Below are 24,665 nucleotides of genomic sequence, written 5' to 3' on the forward strand. Positions count from 1 at the left end.
GCATACCTTTTTACTCTGTAAAAAAAAACTCACTTTACTTACTTCAATACAAATACAGACATAAGATCTAGTATTCATCCACGTTACGCTATAAATAAACCATTTCCTTTTAAATTCCTTTTGTTATTACTGGGTAAAGAGAGTACTCACTTCCTTGAGTGATCCAGTCGGTTTCCAAGAACCAGTGGGCGGCGCACAGATCGTCGTCAGCTTTGTCGCTGGGGCTGGAGCCTGCCAGAGCAGCACAAGCGTCATACTTCAGACACGAGCTCAGCGGAACTTCACACATCACAGGAACATTGCGCAACGACGCAGCGTGTCACACTCACAACATAGCACAGGAGAGTAGCGTACCTATCAACACAAGCACTTCACGGGGAAGCTCAGCAACATACAACATCGGCATTTACATGAATTTGACGCACGAATAAAGATGATACCTGAGAGGAAGGAGACATATCATTTGACAAAGATATGCTATAAGCCAATGCTTGAGCCCTCTCCTGACCCACTTAATACACCAAAATCTCCCAGTTGCCTCCAACGTCTGGCGCTTTAGCGTTGGTGCTGTTTACATTTGTCACGACATACGTGCAGGCTTACTATGGAAGAGACTAGAGCTAAGTTACTTTGTTGAGGATGACGACATGCTAGTACGAAATTCTAGGAACTCATAAAATGGTGTGTGAAGACGGTTCTAGAGTACCTATGCTAAATGATGGCGCGGTAAGTACCCTTATCGTTAGAATCACCAACCAGTCACATGACCGTATCTGGAGCAAAACGGAGGCAGGTCGAACCTCAACTATGTTTTATAGGACCAGTTTTTGCCGACTTGATCTATCGGACGGTTTTCATTCATCAAATGACAGGCTTCCGTGGCATGTATGTGAATGAAGGCAAAAAGAAGTCGCCCAAGGCGTCACGCAAAGCGAATCGATAAGAGGATCTTCGGCTGACACTTTTATGTCCCCGAGTACTGATGACTCTGAGAAAGAATGAGAGGTGAAACAATCTGCACAAAAAAGTCCCCCGAGGTCAGATCCACCCGACAGCGTACCTATTTGGAACTCCATGACGTTCGTGCCCCTGTACTTCAGCCAGATGCACTTGTAAGACTCCTCGCCGCTGCAAGATTAGAGCACGTGTTAATGTCGACACATCTGCAGGCATCCATCCGCCTTGCTCAGCCTCACGTGCCCACCGGCACACTGACAGACGTCCGGTATCGTACGTGCCATCTCTGACGGAAAGCGGACACATGGGTGCCGAGGAATGTCCAGAGTGGTTGGTGACAACACGGCGTTTGGGGGAACCGGACGGCCGACATGCTATAGGATATAACTACAACTCAGACGTGATAAAAATCGCCGGGAAAAGACTGGCCAGCAACGCCGAGCAACACTAAGCGGCTTGTTTACAAAGCATCTCACGAAGAGGCCCCAGTTTGTACTATGTAAGTTCCGAGTTTTAACCCTCGTGAATCACAGTTTGGCTGTGTCGCCCGCTGGGGTGTTGTCGGGTCATTTGTAACATTGGGTGGTCTCTTACCACTGGGAGCGGGAGTAGATGACGAACTTTTCCTGGTCATGCTGCGCCACACACCGGGTCGTGTGCGTCTTGAAGTTCTTGGCGTCCTTGTAGACCATGGTGTCACCGTCGACGTGCGAGTGCTGCCAGACGCCCTGGGCCCAGTCGGGCAGTGTGCAGGTGGCCTGTCGGACGGCCAGCGGCCACGGCCGGCTGTCGGCCGGCTGCAGCACGAGCCGCTCGTAGCCGCGCGTGGCGCTCTCCAGGTGACGGTGGCACGACGAGTCCGACGAGAGCGCCACGTAGATCCGGCCCGTGCCGGCCTCCTTGCGGTACATCTGCGGCACACAGACACACAGACACAGTCAGACGGGGACAGACGGGACGGGGACGTCAGAGAGGGTCCGACACACCGGTCAGCGTCCGACACACCGGTCAGCGGTCAGCGGTCAGCGGTCAGCTGCGGACCGTTTCCGGTACATCTGTACGGCTGACCGACACGACATCAATGATGCAACCGTCCGGCCGGCCGGCGGTGTGGAATATTCAACCAGTCGGCCAGACACGCGGACAGTTACCTGATGTCATGGATAGGCTACCGGAACTACTCCACGCGGCGCCATCGACAACCGGGCAGACACCAACACCCGGGTCATTGACATGCGCGTCCGAGCGAGATAACTCCTGAACTCATCTCATGGGTGTGAATCCAGGATTGCCGCAGCCTATGCAGCCTAAGAATTTAGTATGCAAGCTGCACAGCAGTGTATTTATTGTCAGCTGTCAACACCCATTTATCCCAACGCCCCTCAGGACGCCATGTGTGCGGGCTCATTCGGGTCGACGCCACGAGAGCTGACAAACACAGGAGACCGGTAAAAATTCACGCAGGAAGCTCTAATTACAGTGCGGTCATCTGTCCCATCCGTCGGAGCGGGTCCAAGTATCGGGCCAATTTCCTGTCGCCGACCGGCCGGCCCTCCGAGCCCGGCCGGAGACATGAATATTCACTCCGTCGGGCAGCTCCGGGAGGACCGTCGGCCTCCGGTGTCACGGTCACCAGCCGGACCACCGCACCGCCCCGACATACACTCTACCGGCGGGACAACCGTTATCGAAGCCCGACGCCGAGACGTTTACGAGTTCTACAGTCCTGTTCCGGCGCCGGCGCGGCCTGTTGACAGAACTCACGCCATTTTTCTGTGTGCCGGCGCCAAATAGCCGGTGCGGCGGCGGCCGCCGGGCGGGGGCGGGGGCGGCTGGGCGGGCCGAGAATCTGCGGGTGGCAATTATCGACATGGGTCCACCTGGTGCCCGACATTCCGTCCGGCGGCAGCCGCTCGCCACCCCGCTGAATACTCTCTCCATCATCGCAGAGAGTTTAATGACGTTGCCGACGCCATCTGGCGGCCGGCATTCGCCTCGCGGCGGCTTCATTCAACGCGCCGCTGTCGGCAGGACGTGGACTTCGCACTTCCTGTTGTTTTCGACGACGGCGGTCGGCGGCCGGCCGCAACGCAGAGTCGTATTTCAAGTTGAGATGCCGCCAAATGTTGAGATGTTCGGTTTAGCGCTGAACAACTCCATTGAGAGATCTTTGAAGCTACACGAGCTCATTTCATCAATCACGTGAATCACGCCACCTTTTGTTTCGGTTTTTGCACCACCTCGCATCTCGGAACAGCCCACCTTTCACCAATCAAACCCGAACAATGCCGAACTGGCCCTGCCCATCGGTTTCCCCAGCCACCGCGCGTCCGCTGCGTGCTGGTGCGAAAAATCCAAATTTTAGCCTCGGGCGGGTGGCGGCGGCGGCGGCGGCGGTGCGTCTCTTCGGACCGTGGCGACGCGTGACCGGTCGTCGTTAGAGCGGGCGGGGCACGACGCGGGCACACCTGCCTCCGCTGGTTCCGATCGCTGCTCATGTGCACAGGGCGTCGTCCGGCGGGGCGGGGGCGGCCGAGGGGAGCGGGGGTCGCCCGGCCACGGAGGAAGTCTGGCCGCTCGAGGGGAACGATGGAGTTAGTGCTCGCGTGGCAGGGTGGGCAGTGAAGTGAGTCGGCCGGTGTTTGAGGATAACGAAGAGGATATGGAGTCGAAGGGTTTGAGCCACACAGGCGCTTAATATACAATTTTTTCATCGGTTTTAATGGTGCTTTTCAGTGAAAGGCTATTCATTATGCCAGGTAACGGTTGCTGATACAATGTTTGTGCCAGTTTTGATGGCACATTGAAATCGAAGTTCGCTATAAGTTGTTACCAATGCGTTGTCGGCGACCATAAAAATAGTCATATAAGCAAACAACAACTAACAATAGATAATGTCACCAGACTGCAATTCGAAACCTATGCCGCTGAGGAAAACTTTCCTTCCTTCCTCAAGCATGGGTGGGTCTGAAATGCATAACTTCAGCCGTTCTGCCGGAAAGCTCCCGTCTGACAGCATGGTTGATAAACGAGAAAAGGAAATCGGCCTTTCAATACTTGCCGCTTTCCATGTAATAGCGTCTGGCGGGAGCGATTCACCTCGCACCTGTCACGGTACTGCATTGCTGTTCCTCAGAAAGCATTGCCTCGGGTCACCTTTGTCTCAGGAGGCAGCGGCTACCTCGTAATATCGCTGGTTTCTACGCCAGCCTCATACATACTTCCTGTCAAAATAATCGTGATGGCATCCAAATGGCATATGATCCCCGTCTATTGAAAGGAAAATAAGTGAGGTATACGTAGAGTGGCCAGTTTACACATCAGTGGTCGCACATCGATACTGCTCGGTGATAAGATAAAGGTTTAAGTTGCGTTGATACCATCGGGTCGAGAGTGAACATGAACTTAGCCTTATCGCTCTGTTCAGTTGCAGCCATTCAAACAAGTTTATAAAACACCACGAAAGACAATGACTGACACACCTAGTGAGGTTATGTCCGTCCCTGCGGATAATTGATCAACAACAGACACTCGGTGTCGGATTAGAGATGACGACACTCCCCAGTGGCGTCTTCTCGGCAGCCGGCGTGTGAGGTCACTCGAGACGTGCCCAGCGTCACCGACGACCTCAAACCCTTTCGAAACCCATGTCCAGCCGGCAGCTGCTTCCTACACACCCCCGGAAAACACAGGACTGCCGCGTATCCAAGCCAGCCCAGCCCACCAGCGTTGAAAAATACGCGCTGCATCCTGCGCGGGGAGCCAGGATGGTGAATGGTTGGTGCTAAGTGGCTGGTCGTGTCTGAGGGCCGCGGATCGGACCGATCGCAGTGACAAAAACAGACCCGGCTCGAGCGCGCGCGCACCTATCAGCACCCATCAGAGCCGCGATGACCGCGGTGTCGAGCCGCGACTGACCGCGCCCCGGTCCGTCCCTGCGTCCCTCCCGCGCCCTCACAGTCGCCGGAAGCCGACTCAGCAATGAATGAAGCGATAACGGGGCGCTTATGGAGCGTTCTGCTCTATCTCTGCATCTGCCGGTCGGTGGGGAGGTAAACAGACGGTGCTGTGCTGCCGACGGACGGGTCGGGGTAGCGCCGGGCTGCAGATAATGGGAGGGCTGCATGGGACGGAGAGATGAGACCGAGATGAGAGAGATCCGGCAAGATAATGAGAGATGTGCAGGAGGCTGAGGTGCTGCAGAAGGTGCTGAACTGCAGGAATTATCAGCGATCAAACTGGTGATGTTGGCTCAATCTTCAGTCTATTGACAGTTGAGTCTTGCAGTGATCATTAAGTGCTAGATAGATCCAGGTCATAGATTCAAAGCAAAATTTGGAGTTGTACCTAAGGTTTACGTTTTCAATCTTCTCTCAGTTGACATTTGTCGCAAGAGACGTTGCATGACATTAATCTTCCAGCCTTGCCTCCTTATGTCTTGACACCAATCTTTGAGCCCTGTGAAGCTTTTATGGCTGTCAAAATGAACACTCCAGATGGCTTGACAGCATTCAGTCTTCCCTAGGCCCTTTTTCAACTCAATCGACCCTCTGTCTCCAATTTCCTGTGTTCAAGCCCCTGTCGCCGAGTCCCTTCGGCCAAGCCACTCTCGAGAATTCGGCACCGCTCTCCCGATTCTGGAGACCCCGTGACGCCCGTTGGTGACCAGTCACGGAGCTCGTCTGGCGCGGACACGAAGCCCCGTCACCTGTGGTCGACTCGTGCGCGGCTGACCGAGTGCCGGGGGCCGGCCTCACGACCCGAGCTGCGCCGCGCCGCAGCAGCAGCCGTGACTGTCGAGCGGTTCGTGAACCGGTGGGGGCGGCGCGGAGCGCTCCTAATGAAAGGAGTCATGACAACGAGGTCTGACGAAGATGGCAGTCGTTTGGCTCCGCAGGTAACTATAACACGGTTTAGAAAATGATTGGATGTGCCGGCAAGAAGTGGGAATCAACTGACCAGTCAAAATAACAGCGACATAAGCATTCTGCTTTGAAATTAAGGTGAAATAATGGACCTGGATAACTGCAGAGACCTTATCAGGATGCTCTATTTTTGCTGTTAATGTATGTTGTTGTGACCGCTACTTTAACAGGCACCATTAAATGCATTTGCAATTACATCGTGAGCAGCTATTAGCTGGTAGGCAGAGAAGAATGTTAATCCCTTATAATTCAGTGACATGGCAGCCCTATAGCTAGCCAATTCTCACAGCTGGACACCGCTACAGCCTACAGAGCTTGCAGAGCTTTGAGCTGTGGGCTCGTTTAGAGTAGCCATGGGTTTGGTTTGTCCATGTCGTCGTCGCTATCTCTGGAATAACTAAAACTGCTGATAAATTAGACGAAAATGCTATTGAGTGCATAATTGTGCATGATTTCATGCGCTTCGTTGCATAATCAGAAGGTATATGAAATTAAGGCACGCAGCCGAGGAACAGCCTGGTTACTTACCGCACACCGGTACCGGGGCCTCTTGTCGTCGGCCGCGCCCGTGTCCAGCAGCGCCACGAAGTTGTTACCGCTGCTGTCCCTCCAGTCTCCCAGACACTCGAACGTCATATCTGCAAACGAATCGTCCCGTTGAGACCCGCTTCACAGCTACTGTGTCGTAGATCTAACATGTTTGAGCACTGTTTCATCTAAAAAGAAAAGTCAGATCGCTACTGAACGCTACTATCGGTCACATCAGTCAGTGCCAACAGCCCAACGCAAGAACACAGAACACGGCTAATCCAGGCCGGAACAGCGATCCATAGTTCTGATCGATCGATCTACAACTGAGCCCGCTCTGACTGAGCCTGGAACACCTCAGGAGCGCCGCTATCTCCACACTTACTCAGGTTGGGCCGGAACGAGCAGCCGTTGAAGTTGAGGTGAAGTCCGAAGCCGAGCGGACAGTTGGAGATCTGCGAGTCCGAGTTGGCGCACTCGGTGACACTCTCGGTTCCGTCGTCGATGTCGTACGAGAACGAGAAGCGGCCGCTGATCGGACAGTACACCGGGTGCTTGTGCTCTTCGTTCGTGGGTGAACGCACCTCTGTGGGGAAGGTCAACGGAAATTGATTAGTAGCAGCACCTAGCGGTAGCTACCGCTAGTCGATCGAATCAATTCGCTAAATTAATAGCAAGGTGAGCAGGGCCGAAGTTGATATTTGATAAAGGCGATAAAAAAAAAACAGCGGAAGCGATAAGTAATCTATCGATGTCGTTTCCGGCCACCGGTAACAATAGGACCGGATGTGAAAGTGAAATTATCTGCGTCTGATATCCTCGCTACTTCTGCATGATTTAGCATTGCGGATGCGATGAAATATGTATAATTCTAAAAAAGCAAGTGTGAGTAATATTGGTAAATAACGGCAGAAGTAACTGTGCCCGAAGCTCTGCTGATATATAGGTACTTGCACCAACTCCAGTTAGTAGCCTTTAATGGGTTAAGAGGACTGTCTGAGATGTAGGTTTTCCCAGCCACTAATGATCTGATGGTTTCGTCGCTACAAATGGATTATATTAAATGACTACACCTCAGCATGATAAACATCTTTATCACTCCTTCGGTGAGCGCAAGGACTCGAGAACCTGCAAAAATCTGCTCTGTTTAAGATTTAAGCAAAAACGGTGAACAATTCCGGTACGAAAGGTTAATTGTTGCCGTTATTAATGCCCGTGTCCACCCACAATGTCAGCTCGTCTCACGACCTTGGCTACTTCAGTGCGGAGCCGTGGCTGTGCCGTCACACTCCAGTGATACTATCGGACCTTTCTCACCAGCAGACCAAGGAGTACGAGCAGTTATCCCGGAGAAAAATCGAGCAACATCCGCCCCAAACCGGACCTGGCGACGGTGCTCAGCCCGTCCTCAGTTTTTTAGAGCTCGCAATGAATTATTCCGCTAGGTTCCAGGAAATGTATGATGAAAGAGATGCGCAATGCGCATGTTGTTGGAGATTTCATCTGAATTGCCTAGCGAAACAAAAGAAATGCTAAAGTTATGTAGCAACATATTCTAATTCATTCATATCCTCCGAATGTGCGTCATAAGCGCATGATTTGACGCTTTATCTTGTCCTCAGCAGGATGAGTGCTAATAGCTTACAGTCGTTCTCTAATTTATCTGTCATGAATGGGATCATTTTGCTTAGATCTGTGCTAATGCCTTGCAACGAAAGATATATGCCAGAGCCTATTTTAAGGGAATTTGACTGGGGGGGGCAACCTGGAAAATTGTCTTTAATAATCCATTAACCCTCGCCCGTATTGGTGTTTCCAGTAGCGAGCGTATAGGGGGGGGGGGGGGGTCCGTTGGACCCTCCCCCTTGCCGTTTCGCCCCTGATCGAGCTAGAGCTTCGCGGAAAAAACGACCGTGTTGCCCGTGATAAAAGGAAGCCGATTATACCCAATTTTAAGGTCCTAGGTCATCGGTTGACCTTCCAGGTCAGGTCATTGACCCAAAAGTCGGGAAAATCGGGACCTGTTAGAGCGTCGTAAAGAGTGGCTGCTATGGTTTTTCGGGGTGCTGATCACGAATATCATGTTAGTTATGATCATAGATGATGTCTTCATGCATTTAGGCCAGGTCAGGTCAGGTCAGGTCAACCAGTAAGGGTTTTGCCGGGTATTCGTAGTAGGTGGCAACCGCCTCTGACAGCTTCGTAACATGTTACGAAGGCACCAAAACTACTTCGTAAATGGTCAAATGGTTGCTTAATTCGAATTCAGCTCCAAAAACTAGCCTAGAAAGTAGAAATATATAAAACTCGAAAATGTGAACCGAGGTCATCAAAGGTAAATGATCTGACCTGACCTTCCGGTGATCTTGACACCCACCCTAATGCATGGGAGCTACATCATATCCCATGTTTGAACGTTTGAAACCACGAAAAGACTGCAAACGCGCAGCTAATGCGAGGCGACATACGCCGAATCGCGACCTCGGCCAAACATGGTGCCATGGTGCTAGGCCGCCGGTGCATCTGAAAGAACTGTAGTGCCCCTGACAAGCCTGAAGTTCCAACGACAGGCCCGTGGTGCCCCTGACAGGCCCATGATGCCTTTGCGAGGCCGGTGGTGTCCACGTGAGGCCGGTGGTGCCCCTGGGCCCTGACAGGACTGTGGTGCTCCTGACAAGCCTGGAGTGTCCCCGACAGGCACGTGGTGCCACTAACAGGCCCAAGGTGTCCCAGTCCCTGCGAGGCCGGTGGTGTCCCTGCCAGGCATGTGGTGTCCATACTAGGCCTCTGGTGCCCCTGACAGGTCCGTGGCGCCCTTGCTAGGCCTATGGTGCCTCTGGCAGGCCTATGGTGCCCCTGGCGGGCCTGTGGTGGTACCCCTGACAGGCCCAAGGTGGTGCCCCTGCGAGGCCGGTGGGGCCCCTGGCAGGTCTGTGGTGCCCCTGGCAGACCTATGGTGCTCTTGCTAGGTTGATGGTGCTCCCAACAGGCCTGTGGTGGCCCTGACAGGCCGGTGGTGCCCCTGGCAGGCCTGTGGTGTCCCCGGGCCCCAAGAGGGTGGGGGGCCATGACCCATATGACCCACCCTTAGATACACCACTGGTCATTACTTACAGACTGACTCATTTGACATCCATTGCAAAACAAGTCACAGTAGTTACGTAGTATGTTTGTCACCCTGTTCCTTTATGCCCATTTTTATAGTGGGCAAATCTCGACGACTAGGGGGGCAATTCTGTTGAGTGCGGGGGCATTTGCCCCCCCAGTTAACATGTTAAAATAGGCCCTGATATATGCGCTAATGGTACGAATTCATAATTGGCTTTCTCAGCAACTACCAACTTCCTGCAATGCAATTTCATTAATTTGAAGCAAACAGTGTGGCAATGCATGACAGTTATTCAGTTGAAGTAATAATGGGTCCTTGAATTAAAACGCACGAATAGAATTGCTCAGTTGAAGCTTGAAGATTGAAATCGCAAGATTTTTGGCGCAAAATGCACAATTGGGCCCAATATGCTACGCTACCTTTCCTTACAAAGGTAGGTGTAGGCCCACAGAAGTCAACTTGTTATCTCGCTAATTAGCTGTTCGGGAGTCTACCGTGACGTCACTGGTCACAATGTGTGTTTAAATGCCTACGGTACGTGTTCGCCGTAAGCTTCATCCGGGTTGCTGTACAATAAATCTATCACGTCTGAATGTATTTAGTCAGAAACCATTGATTACATACACGGTCGTGATTGCTTTTATTACTAAATCATACAAAAGTGAGCGTTTGATAAATGATGGTCCTGAATCCTGATCGTAACTTCAGCGCGCGTAAAGTAGACAGAAGACTGACCTGACATACAATCCTTTCTGAGGGATTACTGCAACAAACATTCGTACCCGTATGAGAGCATGCAGGACCAGAACAGGTGCTCTTTCAGAGCATTCATTGCCAATCTACTGCATGTAAGTAAACGGAAATTTCCACATTTTTTTTTTTTTGTGAACGATCGTCTTCTTGTCCCTGCTCTAATATGTAGAGCGCTGGAGCTGCCCAAAACTTGCAACTAAAATAATTGAGCTGGCCCTTGCTCGTCATCACCTCTCAGCTCACTGCCTTGCGCGCCTGACTCCTTCCCGTCTTTGTTCGTGTGCTGCCGACCCCTCGCATCACCACCCCAGCAACCGGGCGGCGCGGTGAGCGGCGGCAACTCGACTTTGTCGCTCGTCAGCATCCTAATGGTCTCTGCATGACCGCCTCGGACGGCGATGTCACAGTGGTTTGGACCGCAGAGGCACGTCCCCGCCCGCCAGCAGCCCGGCCGGCTGCGCAGCTCCCACAATTAGACCGTGCAAATAAGTGCCCCGTAAAACGCGCCACCACCGCCGCTGCTGGCTCAAACGGGAATGGCGGAGCCTGGGTGGCGATCAGTGGGCGAGGCTGGACGGGGAGGAGCTCGGACAGGAGTCCAGGACCACACACGGCAACCCACCCAGCGTGCTATGACTCAACATAGCACTATAATAGCGAGTCGAACATGTCCGGAGATAAGCAAAGTTGAGCGGGAAACATTTGTAAGCAATGGTTTTTGGTGAGCCTCTGAGAAAGTTAGGCCCTGGTTATAGGCCCGCTTTAAGGTGCCAGTTATACTTCTATGCAAAAGTATACCTGGCACAATGCGGCACTTACAATATGCATGGTCATGCATAGGTTACTGTGTTTCGAATGTGTCATTCTAGCTTAGTTGTGCGTCGGCGAGTGGGCCTGAATTAGTACTGTTTCGTTAGCGACAGAGACACGTGGAGGGACGGAAGAAGGGCGACGTTGTTCATGGGCGGAAGCCGCCTGCTGGCCATGTGTGGACGGGGTGAGAGGCGGCAGTGAGGCAGAGAGGGCGCAGGCGAGAGGACGGGTCCGTGTGTGGTGTTGGTGGCGTTGGAATGGAAATAGAAGACTAGACCAACTCGGACTTTTGTCGGAAATACCGCAAGCTATTTCGGCGTTTTTCTGGTTCAAGCGGTGAGAAGATGCCAGGTGAGAGCTCTGAGCCTGGTGACGGAGGCACCGGAAGAGCAGTGATGGAGGCGACGCCGGCGTTCGACGCCAGAACCATTCCGGAATTTGACGGAACTGGGAACGTCGTGGAATGGCTGGAGCAGGCTGCTCTCCTGTGCGAGCTACGCGCGGTATCGTTGATGGCGGTGCTGCCGACTCGGCTGCGCGGTGGTGCTTTCGCGGTGTGGTCGCGAATGCCTCCGGAGACTCGCCATCACCTGTCCAGTGTGAAGGCCAAGCTACTGAGGGCCTTCGCCATGGACCCATTCACAGCACAGGCCGAGATGACCAGACGCCACCTTCGTCCCGGAGAAACAGCAGACGTCTATCTGGCGGCGCTGCAGCAGCTCGCTGAGCTGATGGGTGGTCTCCCCGAAAGGGCCATCGCGATCGTCTTCGTCAACGGACTGCCGGAGACTGTGCAGGCCTCGGTCCGTGACGGGCTCGGGGAGAGCTTCACGCTGGAGTATGTCCTGGACCGGGCGAGAGCAGTGCTCTCCAGGGCGACGGTCACTGCGGCGGGGCCGGCGGCGGCGGCGGCAGCGGAGACGGCGGCGGGCGGCCCGTCGCCCCATCACAGTGACATCTCAAGGTCGGCTCGCCGGCCGGGTCCGATCCGCTGCTGGACCTGTGGCCGGCTGGGTCATGTCGCCCGGATGTGCCCAAACGGCTGCGGCGGGGGAGCTGCATCAGCGCAAGCGTCTCCTCCGCCGCCCACCGCGCCGGCAGCAGAGCGCCGGTGATCATCATGCTACTCAACGGACGGCCGTGTCACGCGCTGGTGGACACGGGCTGCGAGGAAACCGTGGTGTTTGTTGGGTGTTTGAACAACTGGGATCAATGTGAGATAAATATGACGGCGGTGAATGGTAGTGCGGTGCGATGCTGTGGGAGGGCAGATGTGAGTCTGGAAGCACAAGGCCGCCGAGCTGCGGTACGTGCTGTAGTGGTAGCGGAAAGGCTGATGGGTGTCGATGTGTTGCTGGGAATGACCGGATTGGAGGCGCTGGGCGGTGTGTTTGTTCGGGCAGGAGAGGTGCGACTCGGGGGCGGCGGTGTGACGAGAGAAGAGCGATCGGGGTGTGCCGGTGTTAGGGCCGAGTCGAGTGGTATGTCTGTCGCTGTGGTTCAGGCGCGCGGCCCGGGGCTCGGGGACGGCAGTGTGACGGGAGAGGAGCGCTCGGAATATGCAGGTGTTCGGCCTGAATCGAGTGGTTCATCTGCCGCTGTGGTTAAGGCGCGCGGTCCGGGGGACAGACAGATCGAGACGGCGGACTTTCTGGCAAAGTTCAGTGCAGGGAAGTGGACAGTGTGGTGGAAGTGGGCCAACGGCAAGGAGCCCGTGAGGCTCGCAAATACTGTGCCGCAGTATCGCGTGCCGGCCGAGGCGCAGGGACAGTTCGATGACGAATTGCAGTTGTGGATAGATGAAGGTTGGCTGCAGCCATACGACGAACGAGAGCACGGACCGGTGCGCGGTTTGATCCCGCTCATGGTGGCGATTCAGGAGTCCAAGAACAAGGTCAGACCGGTGCTCGACTACAGAGAGTTAAATGAGCATCTGGTGCCCCATACGGCTGAAGCCGATGTTTGCCGTGACCAGCTCCGCAAGTGGCGCCGTCATGGAGCCAATGTTGCTGTGATTGATCTGAAAAAGGCCTTTCTGCAGCTACACGTGGCTCCAGAGCTGTGGCCATTCCAGACAGTGATTGTTGGTGGCCAGAGATATGCTTTGACGCGCGTCGGGTTCGGTCTGTGCATTGCAAGTGACGTCATGCGAGCAGTGGTCAGGGAGGTATTAGATCAGGACCCCGATATGGCAAAGGCTGTGCTACCCTACGCTGATGACCTGCTGGTGAACGAGACGTATGTCTCGTCCCAGCAGGTAGCGCAGCATTTTGCCAGGTACGGACTGGAGTGCAAGCCGCCGGAGCGCGTGACAAATGAAGCGGGAGCGAGAATGCTGGGACTGCGCGTGAAACAGGGCTTCGACGGCGCACTGCGATGGACGCGGGACGACGTGACACCGTCAAAGCCACCTGAGGTGTTGACCAGGCGCGCGGTCTTCGCTTGGGCAGGTCAGCTGACGTCACACATGCCTGTTGCCGGGTGGCTGCGACCAGCCGCTGCCTGGCTAAAAAGGACGGCGAACAAAGCGAGTGACGACTGGGACTCACCGATCGGTGACAATGACTTGCTCAAACAGGTCACTGACGTGGCCCGGCGGGTGACGGAGCGCGACCCAGCACGGGGACAGTGGTGCGTCTCCGGCGAATCTGTCACCGTGTGGACTGACGCCAGTGCTATCGCCCGCGGCGTGGTCCTAAGTGACCCTGACACGGGCGAGGTGATCGAAGACGCCGCGTGGCTGCGCACCGAGGTGGACACCGACATGCACATCAACTTGTCTGAGCTAGATGCTGCGTTGAACGGTGTCAACATGGCCGTGGCGTGGGGTTTCAGACGGCTGAACCTGCGCACGGACTCCGTGACCGTTCAGCGCTGGCTTACCGACGCGCTGACAGGCCGAGCCAGGCTACGCACCAAGGCGCAGTCTGAAATGCTGATACGGCGGAGGGTGGCAGTGTTCATGCAGCTGGTGACGGAGTACGGTCTTGCCGTGTCGGTAGAACTTGTGCCGTCAGCGAATAACCGAGCCGATGAACTGACAAGAGTGCCAGGGGAGTGGCTGAAGGTCAAACCGCCAGAGGCCGTGGGCGTGGTGGCCGCCGTGAGGACAGCGCGTGCAGAGGACATACAGGCGGTGCATGAGAGCGTGGGCCACCAGGGGGTGCGCCGTACTTGGTGGTACGCGCGCCGAGAGCTGGGCAGCGGGGCCGTGACGAAGTCGGCGGTCCGGGCGGTCGTCAAATCGTGCCAGGTGTGTGCGTCCATCGATCCTGCCCCGTCGCGGTGGAAGCACGGCACCCTGGAGGTCGACCGTACCTGGGAGCGGCTGGCGATGGACGTCACACATTTTCGTGGCAAGACCTACCTGACCGTGATCGACTGCGGACCATCGCGGTACGCAATGTGGCGCGAGATTCGCCGCTCTGACGGCAGCGAGATCGTCGGGCAGCTAGAAAGCATCTTTTTAGAGCGAGGGGCGCCGGCCGAGCTTTTGATGGATAACGCGACGGAGTTCAAAGGACGAGAGTTGAAGGCGTTCGCGGCGCGATGGGACGTGAACTTGAGGTACCGCGCAGCATATGAGCCTGGCGGGAATGGTATCATCGAGCGCCACCACCGCACCATCAAAGTGATGGCCACCCGTCAGGGCTGCACCGTGCCGGAGGCTGTGCATCGTTATAATGTCACGCCCAAGGACGGCTGTGATATCGCGTCGGCCCCCGTACACGGCGTGTACCGTCAGGCTGGTAGGGACTTGTGTGTACAATCACATGGAGGCACATCTGTTCCTACTGCCCGCCAGCCTGGCGTATTTCAGCTCGGAGACGCGGTGTGGATTCGGAAACGGGGTGATCGGTGCACCGCGGTGTCCAGGGAAGGCACGGTCACTAAAATCGTCTCACCGCAGACGATAGAGGTGGACGGTGTGCCGTGGCACGTCCGAAACGTGCGGCATCGTCTGGTCGATGACGCGACAGTGATTGCGACAGAGGACGAGCACGGGCAGATGGACAATGACGTCCCTTGTCCGGTTCCGACCGTCCGGGCGCCCGGGCGGCTGGCCATTGAGGCCCCGGCGACGGCCCCGACGGTCGCGCCGACTAACGACCCTGCCGGGGACCAGCAGACTGAGACGGGAGGTGACGTGAAACTGGAAACGGACACCGAAGGCCAAGGTTCGGCTTTGGAAAATGAAAGGCCAAGTGACCGCAGGGATGAGGCTGAGGGACCGGCGGAAGGTGGGGGTGGACCGTGTAACGATAGTGAGACACTGAGAAGGAGTGCGCGCTGGAGACGGGCGACACAGCTGTACGGTGACCCCATCCCGAGCGAGACGGTTGAGTGAATGTGTTCCTTTAGGAACAGGGGGGAATGTGTTTCGAATGTGTCATTCTAGCTTAGTTGTGCGTCGGCGAGTGGGCCTGAATTAGTACTGTTTCGTTAGCGACAGAGACACGTGGAGGGACGGAAGAAGGGCGACGTTGTTCATGGGCGGAAGCCGCCTGCTGGCCATGTGTGGACGGGGTGAGAGGCGGCAGTGAGGCAGAGAGGGCGCAGGCGAGAGGACGGGTCCGTGTGTGGTGTTGGTGGCGTTGGAATGGAAATAGAAGACTAGACCAACTCGGACTTTTGTCGGAAATACCGCAGTTACTTAAGTTTACTTACCTTATTCCTAATAAACCTAATGAAAAGCTAACCCACAGGAACATCAAACTGTTACCTCCAAACCAAACACCGATCTCGCAGTCCATTCCCGCCCCCTCTGACTCACTGTATAACATGAGCTCGTGGACAGTGCTGTTGGCGGTGGTGCGCAGTGAGCTCATTTCCTCCACGGTGGGGCAGAGTTTGAGCGTGCTGTCGATGTGGGTGGCGCAGCTGCTCTGGGGGTCCCGCGTGTGAAGCTGCAGCACGTTCGGTGAGCGGATCGCCAGGTGGAAGCAGCGCAGACACCCGTTACTCCTGTGAAACGAGCGTGTGGCGTCACGAAATGGAAGGTCATGTCTTGTCCAATATTGTTGCATGAGTGACAATGTTGGTCGTTTCTACATAGACCGTCACATCTAAGGTGAATAGCTTTCTTTAGTTAAAGATAGACATTCTTGATAAATGTTTGTCATTTAGTTCCGAAAATCACGCCCATTGTTAACGGTTAGTTCTGCCTTTGTAACATCTCATTGATCCTTCAACCATTCAACATTTTACCATATCTGCTCCTAAATTCTGCTCTAACAAGAGTCGCGACGGATTGCAATATGCTGATTTATGGCCAAATGTCTCACGACACTGATGACAATCACAATAATCACTTGTTGAATCACGCTCAGTGATTTTCCTGCGTTAGAGCCACGGAACACGAGTCCAGCGTTCCAAAATATCTGCTTCTGCACTCTGACTATTTTGTGTATGTCATGCAACCTTTTGTCTGGTGAAAAGTCAAAGTAGTGCCACTTTTTGTTTCTCTACAAGATTGACTGTGATTCTGTCACCGAGGATAAGTGCCTAGCCTAACCCAATTCAATTGCTGTTATCTCTGATCAGTCGTCGATGACATTGTCAAAGTTTTGATTGCTAACTGGCAAATAAAAAATGATGCCTAGGCATGAAGATGAACACCGATCACCAATTTACAGTGGTCCAACAGACACCATCATCCCATTACACCGCCTGCAAGCAGCCACTCACAGCCGAACAGTCTCTGACATTGGTGCATTCATGCAGTGCAGTTCAAAGTTTTGTTTACACTGTTCAGTGGCCGGACATGTCATCATTATTCACCTCATATTGTTTACCGATCGATTTCCTATCCACATGCTTGAAGTACAATGTACAATGTACATGCATTGTAATTGTGTTGATTTCCTATTGAATTGATTAGTTACCTGAGCTCCTGGCATTTTTAGTTACCATAGCTCCTGGTAATGCTATCGGAAATTTCCAATAGACTGCCACCCAGTCTCCCCAGCTGCGCAGTGTGCGAGTTTATCCTGCACGTGTTTCGGCCAGGACCGTTCACCACCCGCGCCGGAGAATTAGTTGATTTTGACCGGATACCGTATGACCGCAATGCCAGGTCGTGTCTGATAACGCTCTGGGTCGTGGCTGACTGATAGATCTGTTAGCTGCGGTTTCATTTGAAAGGTGTTTCCGGACCGTGCCATATAGCAGACATAGGCAAGTCGTAGATTTCTGGGAGTTGTGAAATTTCTGGCAGTGCATAATATTGAAGCTAGATTATAGCATGCCCATATCGTAGTTTTTAGCCTATTTCCTTCTTTCCATTTGCGCTGCGGCTGATATTACTTGCCATATTGTGTTGAGAATAGTAGATGTTTGCAGTTTGTGCCTCTACTGAACAAACGTAAAAGTCTGAAGATTGTTCGTTTGTGGACTGACAAACTTGGAAACAACTAAATAGAGAAGCACACTAATTATTGCTGTGCCGATCAGACGCCATTTCAGTTCCGTTCCGGATGGAACACCCCGTGAGAACCGGGCGTAAAACACATGGAGCCACCGGCTCTCCGACAAAGCCTCCCGCCGCCAGCAATTACTGGCCAAATTGGCCGGCGTGCCACCGTCCGCGGACCTTTAAACACGGCCGGACGGCCGCCGCGCCGGCCCTCTCTCCTAGGGGGACCGGAAGCCGCCGCCGCGGGCAGACGACACCCGCCGATCGCACGGTATTGGGCAGCTCCGATCGGCACGGCGGCATATGGTAGCCCCGTGTGAGAAGGACTCCCGGCAGTGAGACATTAGAGACGGGAGACGTGATCATTACTGACGCAGAAATACAGTCGTCTCGGGCGCTAATGGTTCGGCGCTGGCATCCAATTTCATTACAAGGTCCTATAGATGCCAGGTGATAATAACCACTTATTGACAAATTAACAAAAAATAATGATGTATTATGGACCTGGATTCACTTACATGTCCTGGAGAATGAGGTTGTTATCTACTCTGGTGTGACAGGCGCCGTAGGGCAGCATCTTGTTGATTTCGATCATCACCTCCGAGTACTCATTTGGCGCCCGCTGGACGGCGTAGGTGCCGTGGTACTCAAACGGGAAGAAACAGTCGCTCCAACCTGCAACAAACATAAGTGCATGCAATTAACAATAAGTGGCGGTAAGCGCAATCACTAAAAGCTATTCTATTTATGACATAAGAAGTTGGCAGCCAGTCATTCTTACAAATGCAATGCATAAGATGTTTCATCTTCCTTCTAGCACTCGGGTTACAAGCAAATTATCATTGATTGAAAACATGCATTACATATTCAACATCCATCATGGAAACTCACAGACACCCTTAGACAAGCATGAACAACAAACATCCTAATGTATGTGATCCCACGGCCAAGAAACATCGTAAATAACTCCAACCTCACTGTGGACATGTCATGATAAACAGTCTACGGAACACTGCGGCTTGCAGCCTTCAGTACCATGAATAACTAACGATATACTGCCACGATCGGGGCAGGCGAACAGTGAACGCGGCAGACATGATCCCTTCAGAGGGCTGCGGGTAGCGGAGTTACGAGCGCGGCGGAGGTGGGTTCGTTAACTAGCGGCAGCGCGGGAGGCAGGTATCCCTCCCTCCCTCCCTCCCATCTCCGGACGAGCCGGCGCAGTCCTGGGCCGCGCCGTGGTGGAGGGGAGGTCGGAGGTTTACGGCCGGGATGAGCTGCCCCCGGCTGTCTACTGGAGGAGGACTGCAGCCGGCAGCTGCAGCACGTGCGAATGGACTCCAACACGCACGGGCAGCAGGAAGAGGCGAGCGCAATGAATGAAATGAATGGACAGCCCGGGAGGGCGTAGGTACTTGATGGTGATGGATGTAAAAAGAGGAATGCGGCATTTCAGCAGCTTTTTATGTGATAATGGGAATGATTAAAATAGCTAGAGTGGAAAGTATGCTTTCAAATGTGAGTAGCGAATAGGAGAGGACACATATTATAGCATACAGCTTTCCAGTGCGTATGTTGGGAAAAAGGAGCAATACCATTGCCCATTATTCATAGATTGGTATATCTTAGCCATTTACATGAACCAAAACTGCGCACTTGTAAGTACGTGCTTCATAATTAGGTGCAACTCTTTTAAGACATGAGATCATCTTTATTGGAAGCAACATAAGAGTATTGCCAGTAGTTCCTTGGAAATCGTCTAAAACGTCTGAAGCTATGATCGTTACCGCTATCTCCTTGTGCCAGCCTTTAGCATGAGGTAACTTAAAGTAGCTTATGAGGGGCATTGAGGAAGGTTAAGAGAGATGTAGTTGAGATAGGAATACAAAACAAGCGTAAAAGGTCATCCTGAGTCAGGAGTGAATATCGGATTGGTTAATTAATATAACAGAGTAAACTTTGACTTAGCTTCAACTGAAAGTCAGTCAGCACGCAGCCACGCATATTCTAATAAACAGCCATCCAATGTCTAAACTATGTTTATCTACATTACAGTAATGTCTTTTGCAAGTTTCACACACGCAAAACCCAGGTGAAAATTTTATCACATTAGAACAGGTTTAGACTTGCTCCACTTGTGCCCCAAAATTCAAGTTCTTTCACGTCTGACCCACACTAAACGCCCCCATTTCCCGTCCCAAACACCGCTCTATCAGCGGGGCCTCGGGTGGTGACTTGATCGGGCAAGATAAACATAACCCGGCCCTCACCGTTCCCGGTCCGAGCTGGACACCGTTTATGGGGCACGCAGCGGCGATCCGGGACCTAATGTGACTGCTCCCGCTGGGAGGAGCGGTGTGACTCCACAGCGCGACTCTCACCCAGCGGCCGGCTGTTTTTACACCGGCTGGACGGCCGGCGCAGCTGCCCGTGGCGGCGGACGGAGCCCTGCCCTCACCGCAACCCCTTCTCTGCCTGCCGCCCCGGCCCGCCGCTCCACCAGGACAGATGGCAGGCGGGCCACATGGGTGCACCGCACCCATGGCAGGCCTCAGGTGTGGTCGGGGACCCGGCCAGCGGCCTGGATCAGCGCCCGTCCTCCCAGGTGTGGTCCGATCCGCTCGGTGTGTGTCCCCGTCTGTCTACCTCACTCAGACCTTCGGCCGGCCGTTCGTGCGCTCCATTAGAGTTAGAAAGCAGCGGTGTCGGGCCAGTAAAGAGGTGACAGTGCCCACCGCTCCGCCGGACTCGACGGAGAACGTGATTGGCCGGCATTTCCTGCGCTCAGCCGCCGACCGAGATGACCTCGAGGAATGTCCACCGACATGTAATCGGCACAGATTTAGACCCGTGTCCATTAGGGGCCAATAAAACCGGTCGCGCTGGAACTGACACCCGCAGATAAGGCTAAGGTATTGGTTCCATTAACACGCGGCCCCGCTCGGCGCCGAACCGGGACAGTTGATCAGGCCAAACAGAAGACGTCTATATAAAGTATCTATCTACTGATGGCGCTCCGACAATCGCTACAAAATACACCTCTTAGGCGACACATTATCCATGATTGACAAATTCCATTCTTTGTGTTCTGCTTGTTGCCTAGAGCCACCGCAGTTAAGCTGAAATAATGTACTGGCCGGAGTTTAGTTATTTGAATGCTCTTGAATGCTCACTGCATCATGATAAGAGCAAGGTCAACCTCATTTCCTTTGCAGAGCGGACAATTATTCGACCCTTACATTAGGCACGGCTCTTTATTCGCGCGGCGCCTGAACTACCTGTGACAAATCATTAGCCGGCAGATGGGGTGCATTCCAGGGGCTCTGGCAGGCCGGCACGCTCGGCGGCATTCAGCGCCGCCGCCGACCCCCTCGCGCTCTCAAACACCCCAGACTGCGTGACCAATACCGGACGCCTTTCGGCAGCCGACAAAGGCGGCCCACCAGTCATCCGGGCCTTTCAATGAGCACACCATATTTCACGCTGAATTCACGGCGGGGTGGGAGGCAGCGCCGGGCCGCCGGCGCGCGGCGCCGCCCCATTGTCCCATGGCAGGGCGGCCAGTGCGCGCAGCCGGCACCTCTCTGCGGCCAGTGCGCGCAGCCGGCACCTCTCCGCGGCAGCAGCCCCGTCTGCCGCGCACCATGAATAGACCGGCGCTCGGCCGCTGCTGCGCGAGATGAGCCGGTGAGCGGCCACTGGTGTCCGCGCTCGTCTGATGAGGAACGATCAGCTCCTCCGATATAGCCCGTGAGGTCCACGGCGCCTTTGTTGTCGGTAGGATGGTGGCGGAGATTGGGAGGGTGCCGAGCTGAGCGGCGGTAGGCGCTGAGAGGTGGGCTCCACGTCTGCTCGGTAACCGGAGAGGACGGGGCCTGTTTCCGCCTGTCAGTGACACGCCAACAGCGGCCGACGGACAGCTGTTCCAGCCTTCCTTTCCTACCGTTTTTTATTCACTCCCACAGACATAGAACAGAGCCGCACGAGCTGAGCGACGATTGAGGCGGTGGATTAATGGATCAGAAGTCGTTGATTAATGCGATAAGCGTTGCATAAAAACTCCATTCTTTTATTGACTCTAGTGCGTTAGTCGTACCCAGCTCACCCCAATAGACATCCGGCAAATGCATAAATGTTTCTACAAATAAACATTGGAAATGTGTTTTCCTGCCATCAATCTAAAATCTTACGCCCAGAGTGACAAGTTTTCCTCAATTTCCATGTCGAGTTGTAACAGAACCGTGGACCACGCCCCGTAATATGCGGGTGGGTGGTGTGTTTACTGTTCGACGCCTTGTTTAGAGCTCGGAAAACCCGTTGTTGACTGACACCACGGAACACTCGCTTTCAAAACGTGACCAGGGCTATGGCCAGTGGAGACGTTTCCTTAGTCTCACCAAAAACTATTGTGGTCCGAGTTCTACTGACTGCCAAAATCAGGTGTCTCGGGTGACATTTTTACATGTAACTCCTCGATATGCCATTTATTGGACACATCTGAACATTCGATCTACAAGCACCCTCATTTTCAAGATATACGTCTACCTAAAAAGCTGTCATTACTAGAATCATCGCTTTAGTACCGTTCTGTATCAGAAAGTCATGCACCAAAACTCCGGACCTATATTCGATTTTCCCTTCGAACTGCCTTCAGCCCCCCCTCCCCCCTCCAGTCAGTGCCTCGGTAACCCAGTGGGCAGGTCGCTCCTCTCTCTCCGCGGGGCACGGGCAGTCGTGACACAGACACCGACCTGATGAAGACGTGACTGCGTGACACCGGGTCACGACGTGCTTCGGAACGGACGTGCCGCTCGCGACCATAACTCGGTCACGCCAAGTCAAATGGCTCTGATTTAAACCGCCGCCTAGCTCGAGATTAACATCGGCCGACGCTCGATTGCAATGCACGTGCCGCACTAACTTGTGCGCCTTTCGTTGCGCCGGGAATGTGTGGGCAGCGAGCCAGTGGAGCGCAGCGGGTGGCTGGGCTGGTCGGGGCAGCTCTGGGATGGCCGGCGCTGGGCTGGGTCACTGTAGGATATACACAGGACTGACCGCGGGTTGGGTGGAGCTGCGCGCGGATGCCAAACGCCCCCCGGCTGTGTAGGTTTATCGTTCCGCTTGGGTTGGTTCTCATCACCTGCCCTGCCCGCCCGACTCGAGTCATCATTCATGCCTCTCGGATGACTAATGACGCCGTGGTCCACCTTTAGTTGACTGGAAATGACTGATGACTGTTTTGATCCCACATAAGATACCAGAAGCTGATAGGACAGTAGACGATCAATAGAAAATATGCCGTTTGTTTGCAATGAACGGCCGACCTTTGCTTGATTGACATTTGATATTTGCATGATGGCAAATCGGTAGCCTGAAAGAATTCGTGAGCAAATACAAGCCCATCCACCACGGTCACCTGGATATGCCACTCAAAGCTCGTTTTAAAACGGCATGGCTGTTTCGCTTATAAGAAGCTGTGGACACTCTGCGGTAACGATCCTTCAGTAGATCCCAATAAAAACAAAAAACTATTCCTTATCCATCCAATAATCAATTACTCAACAATGGCGCAACCTTGACAACTATGTGGCTGTTGTCCGATGAATGACACCGTCGTTTGGTAACTCGCAGCCGCAAAAACTCCCAGGGCGAGAGAGCCGCGGTAAAAAGTCGCCGTTCCTGTAATATCTCCCTCTCATGATACGGTGGGTGTGTGTCTTCTTTGCCTCGTCTGTCATGTCCAAGCGCTGACGAGTGGGGCTGTGTTTGGATTCAAACGAGGGAAAACAGAGAGGAAATATCACGTTTCATCTAATAGCTGAAACTGTGTTGTTTTAACAGCCAGGGCATCCCATGGAGGTGGGAGTGAATATATTAGAATTAATTTCACGGCCCAACCAGAAGGATTGCTTGGTGATGTGCTCCACTTGCCACGCTGTGAAGAGTACATACATACTTTTTTATAACGCACCCTCACCACCCACAGAAGACAATGGTTGCGTAATGATTAACTTCATGAAGAGCGTGGATTGTGTAAGCCCATAGACATCACGATTTGTAAGCTAAAAGAACTGGTAGTAACCAGACGTCAAAACAGCCATTGCGATAAGCATGACAGTCGAAATGGTGTCGTAACACGCCGCGTGGGATCTCACCGGCAGCTACTTACTTAGGCAGGTCATCGAACTGCCTGAGATAAATCATAGTCAGGCAGGCGGTGGGCATGGTCGAATACATTGCAGCCGAGCGGGCAGCATGCCAGTCAATCTCTGATTTGTTGCACTTACCGCGGCTGAGGGAGGCGAGTAGGACGACCGTGGCCAGCCACATGTTGGCGCCCGTATCTGATGTCATTTGACGTCACTGGTGCTCAGACACCTGGCCGAGCCTCCTTCGACGGACACTGTCCGGCGCCGGGGATTTCAGACGTGCCGCAGATGCGCAGTTGAGTCCTGGCAGGCTCGCCGTGTCCTCTGTCTTCAACTACACGAGGCCAGCGGCTTCACCACTGTCTGTTATCCAATGACAGAAGAAAGACTGGGCAGCTATTGAGGCACCTCCAGAGCCTCACGGTCTCTCTCAGAAACAGCAACACAACTTCCGTCAAACACGGTCTTCTTCCTCGAGCTCGGACTGTCCAGTCTCCGGCACGCCGCAGCCGCTCCTCTGCGGCTATCCTGTCGATCTCGCTCCGGTCCGGTCTGACGGTCCTCTGGTCCTCCTCTGGTCCGGTCTGCTGGTCCTCTGGTCCGGTCTGGTGGTCCTCTGGTCCGGTCTGGCGGTCCTCTGGTCCGGTCTGGCGGTCCTCTGGTCCGGTCTGGCGGTCCTCTGGTCCTTCCGGCCGGTCCCGCCGCCGGTCAGTCGGTCTGTGGACGGACGGCACTGCTCCGCCGCCCCGCTCAGTGAGCACACTGCCTCCCGCCGCCGCCGCCGCCGCCCCAGCAGCCGCCGCCGCCGAGACCGTCAGCCGGTCGCCGGCCAATGAGAGCCTGGCTAGTGGCTGCCGATATCCGGTCGGTCAGCCGCGACCGCGCCGACCGGAGCCGACCGCGACCCGTCAGGTCACACGGTGGGACCACGCTGACTTTAACCCTGTCAGATCGTCAGGTCACCGAGGTGACCTGTAGGGACTGAACCGGCCTTGACATGTCAGAGGTCGCCAGGT

The 24,665-nt window shown here is 54.2% G+C and overlaps 1 protein-coding gene across 1 annotated transcript in view; it reads right to left on the reverse strand.

Moving 5' to 3' along the window:
* The window catches only part of LOC122390573, a 35,082-nt gene extending 10,685 nt beyond the window's left edge, over positions 1–24,397 (reverse strand). Inside the window, exons 1-8 of the mRNA XM_043383663.1 lie at positions 23,788–24,397; positions 18,019–18,175; positions 15,860–16,050; positions 6,796–6,996; positions 6,411–6,520; positions 1,552–1,868; positions 1,061–1,128; positions 151–231 (exon numbers count right to left, since the gene is read on the reverse strand). Of these exons, the coding sequence (XP_043239598.1) occupies positions 151–231; positions 1,061–1,128; positions 1,552–1,868; positions 6,411–6,520; positions 6,796–6,996; positions 15,860–16,050; positions 18,019–18,175; positions 23,788–23,854 (1,192 nt within the window). The 5' untranslated portion in view covers positions 23,855–24,397. The remainder of the gene's footprint in view (positions 1–150; positions 232–1,060; positions 1,129–1,551; positions 1,869–6,410; positions 6,521–6,795; positions 6,997–15,859; positions 16,051–18,018; positions 18,176–23,787) is intronic.
* Positions 24,398–24,665: the final 268 nt, after the last annotated feature.

Source organism: Amphibalanus amphitrite, unplaced genomic scaffold (assembly GCF_019059575.1).
Source record: "Amphibalanus amphitrite isolate SeventyFive unplaced genomic scaffold, NRLGWU_Aamphi_draft 000401F_arrow, whole genome shotgun sequence".
Taxonomy (NCBI): Eukaryota; Metazoa; Arthropoda; class Thecostraca; order Balanomorpha; family Balanidae; genus Amphibalanus; species Amphibalanus amphitrite.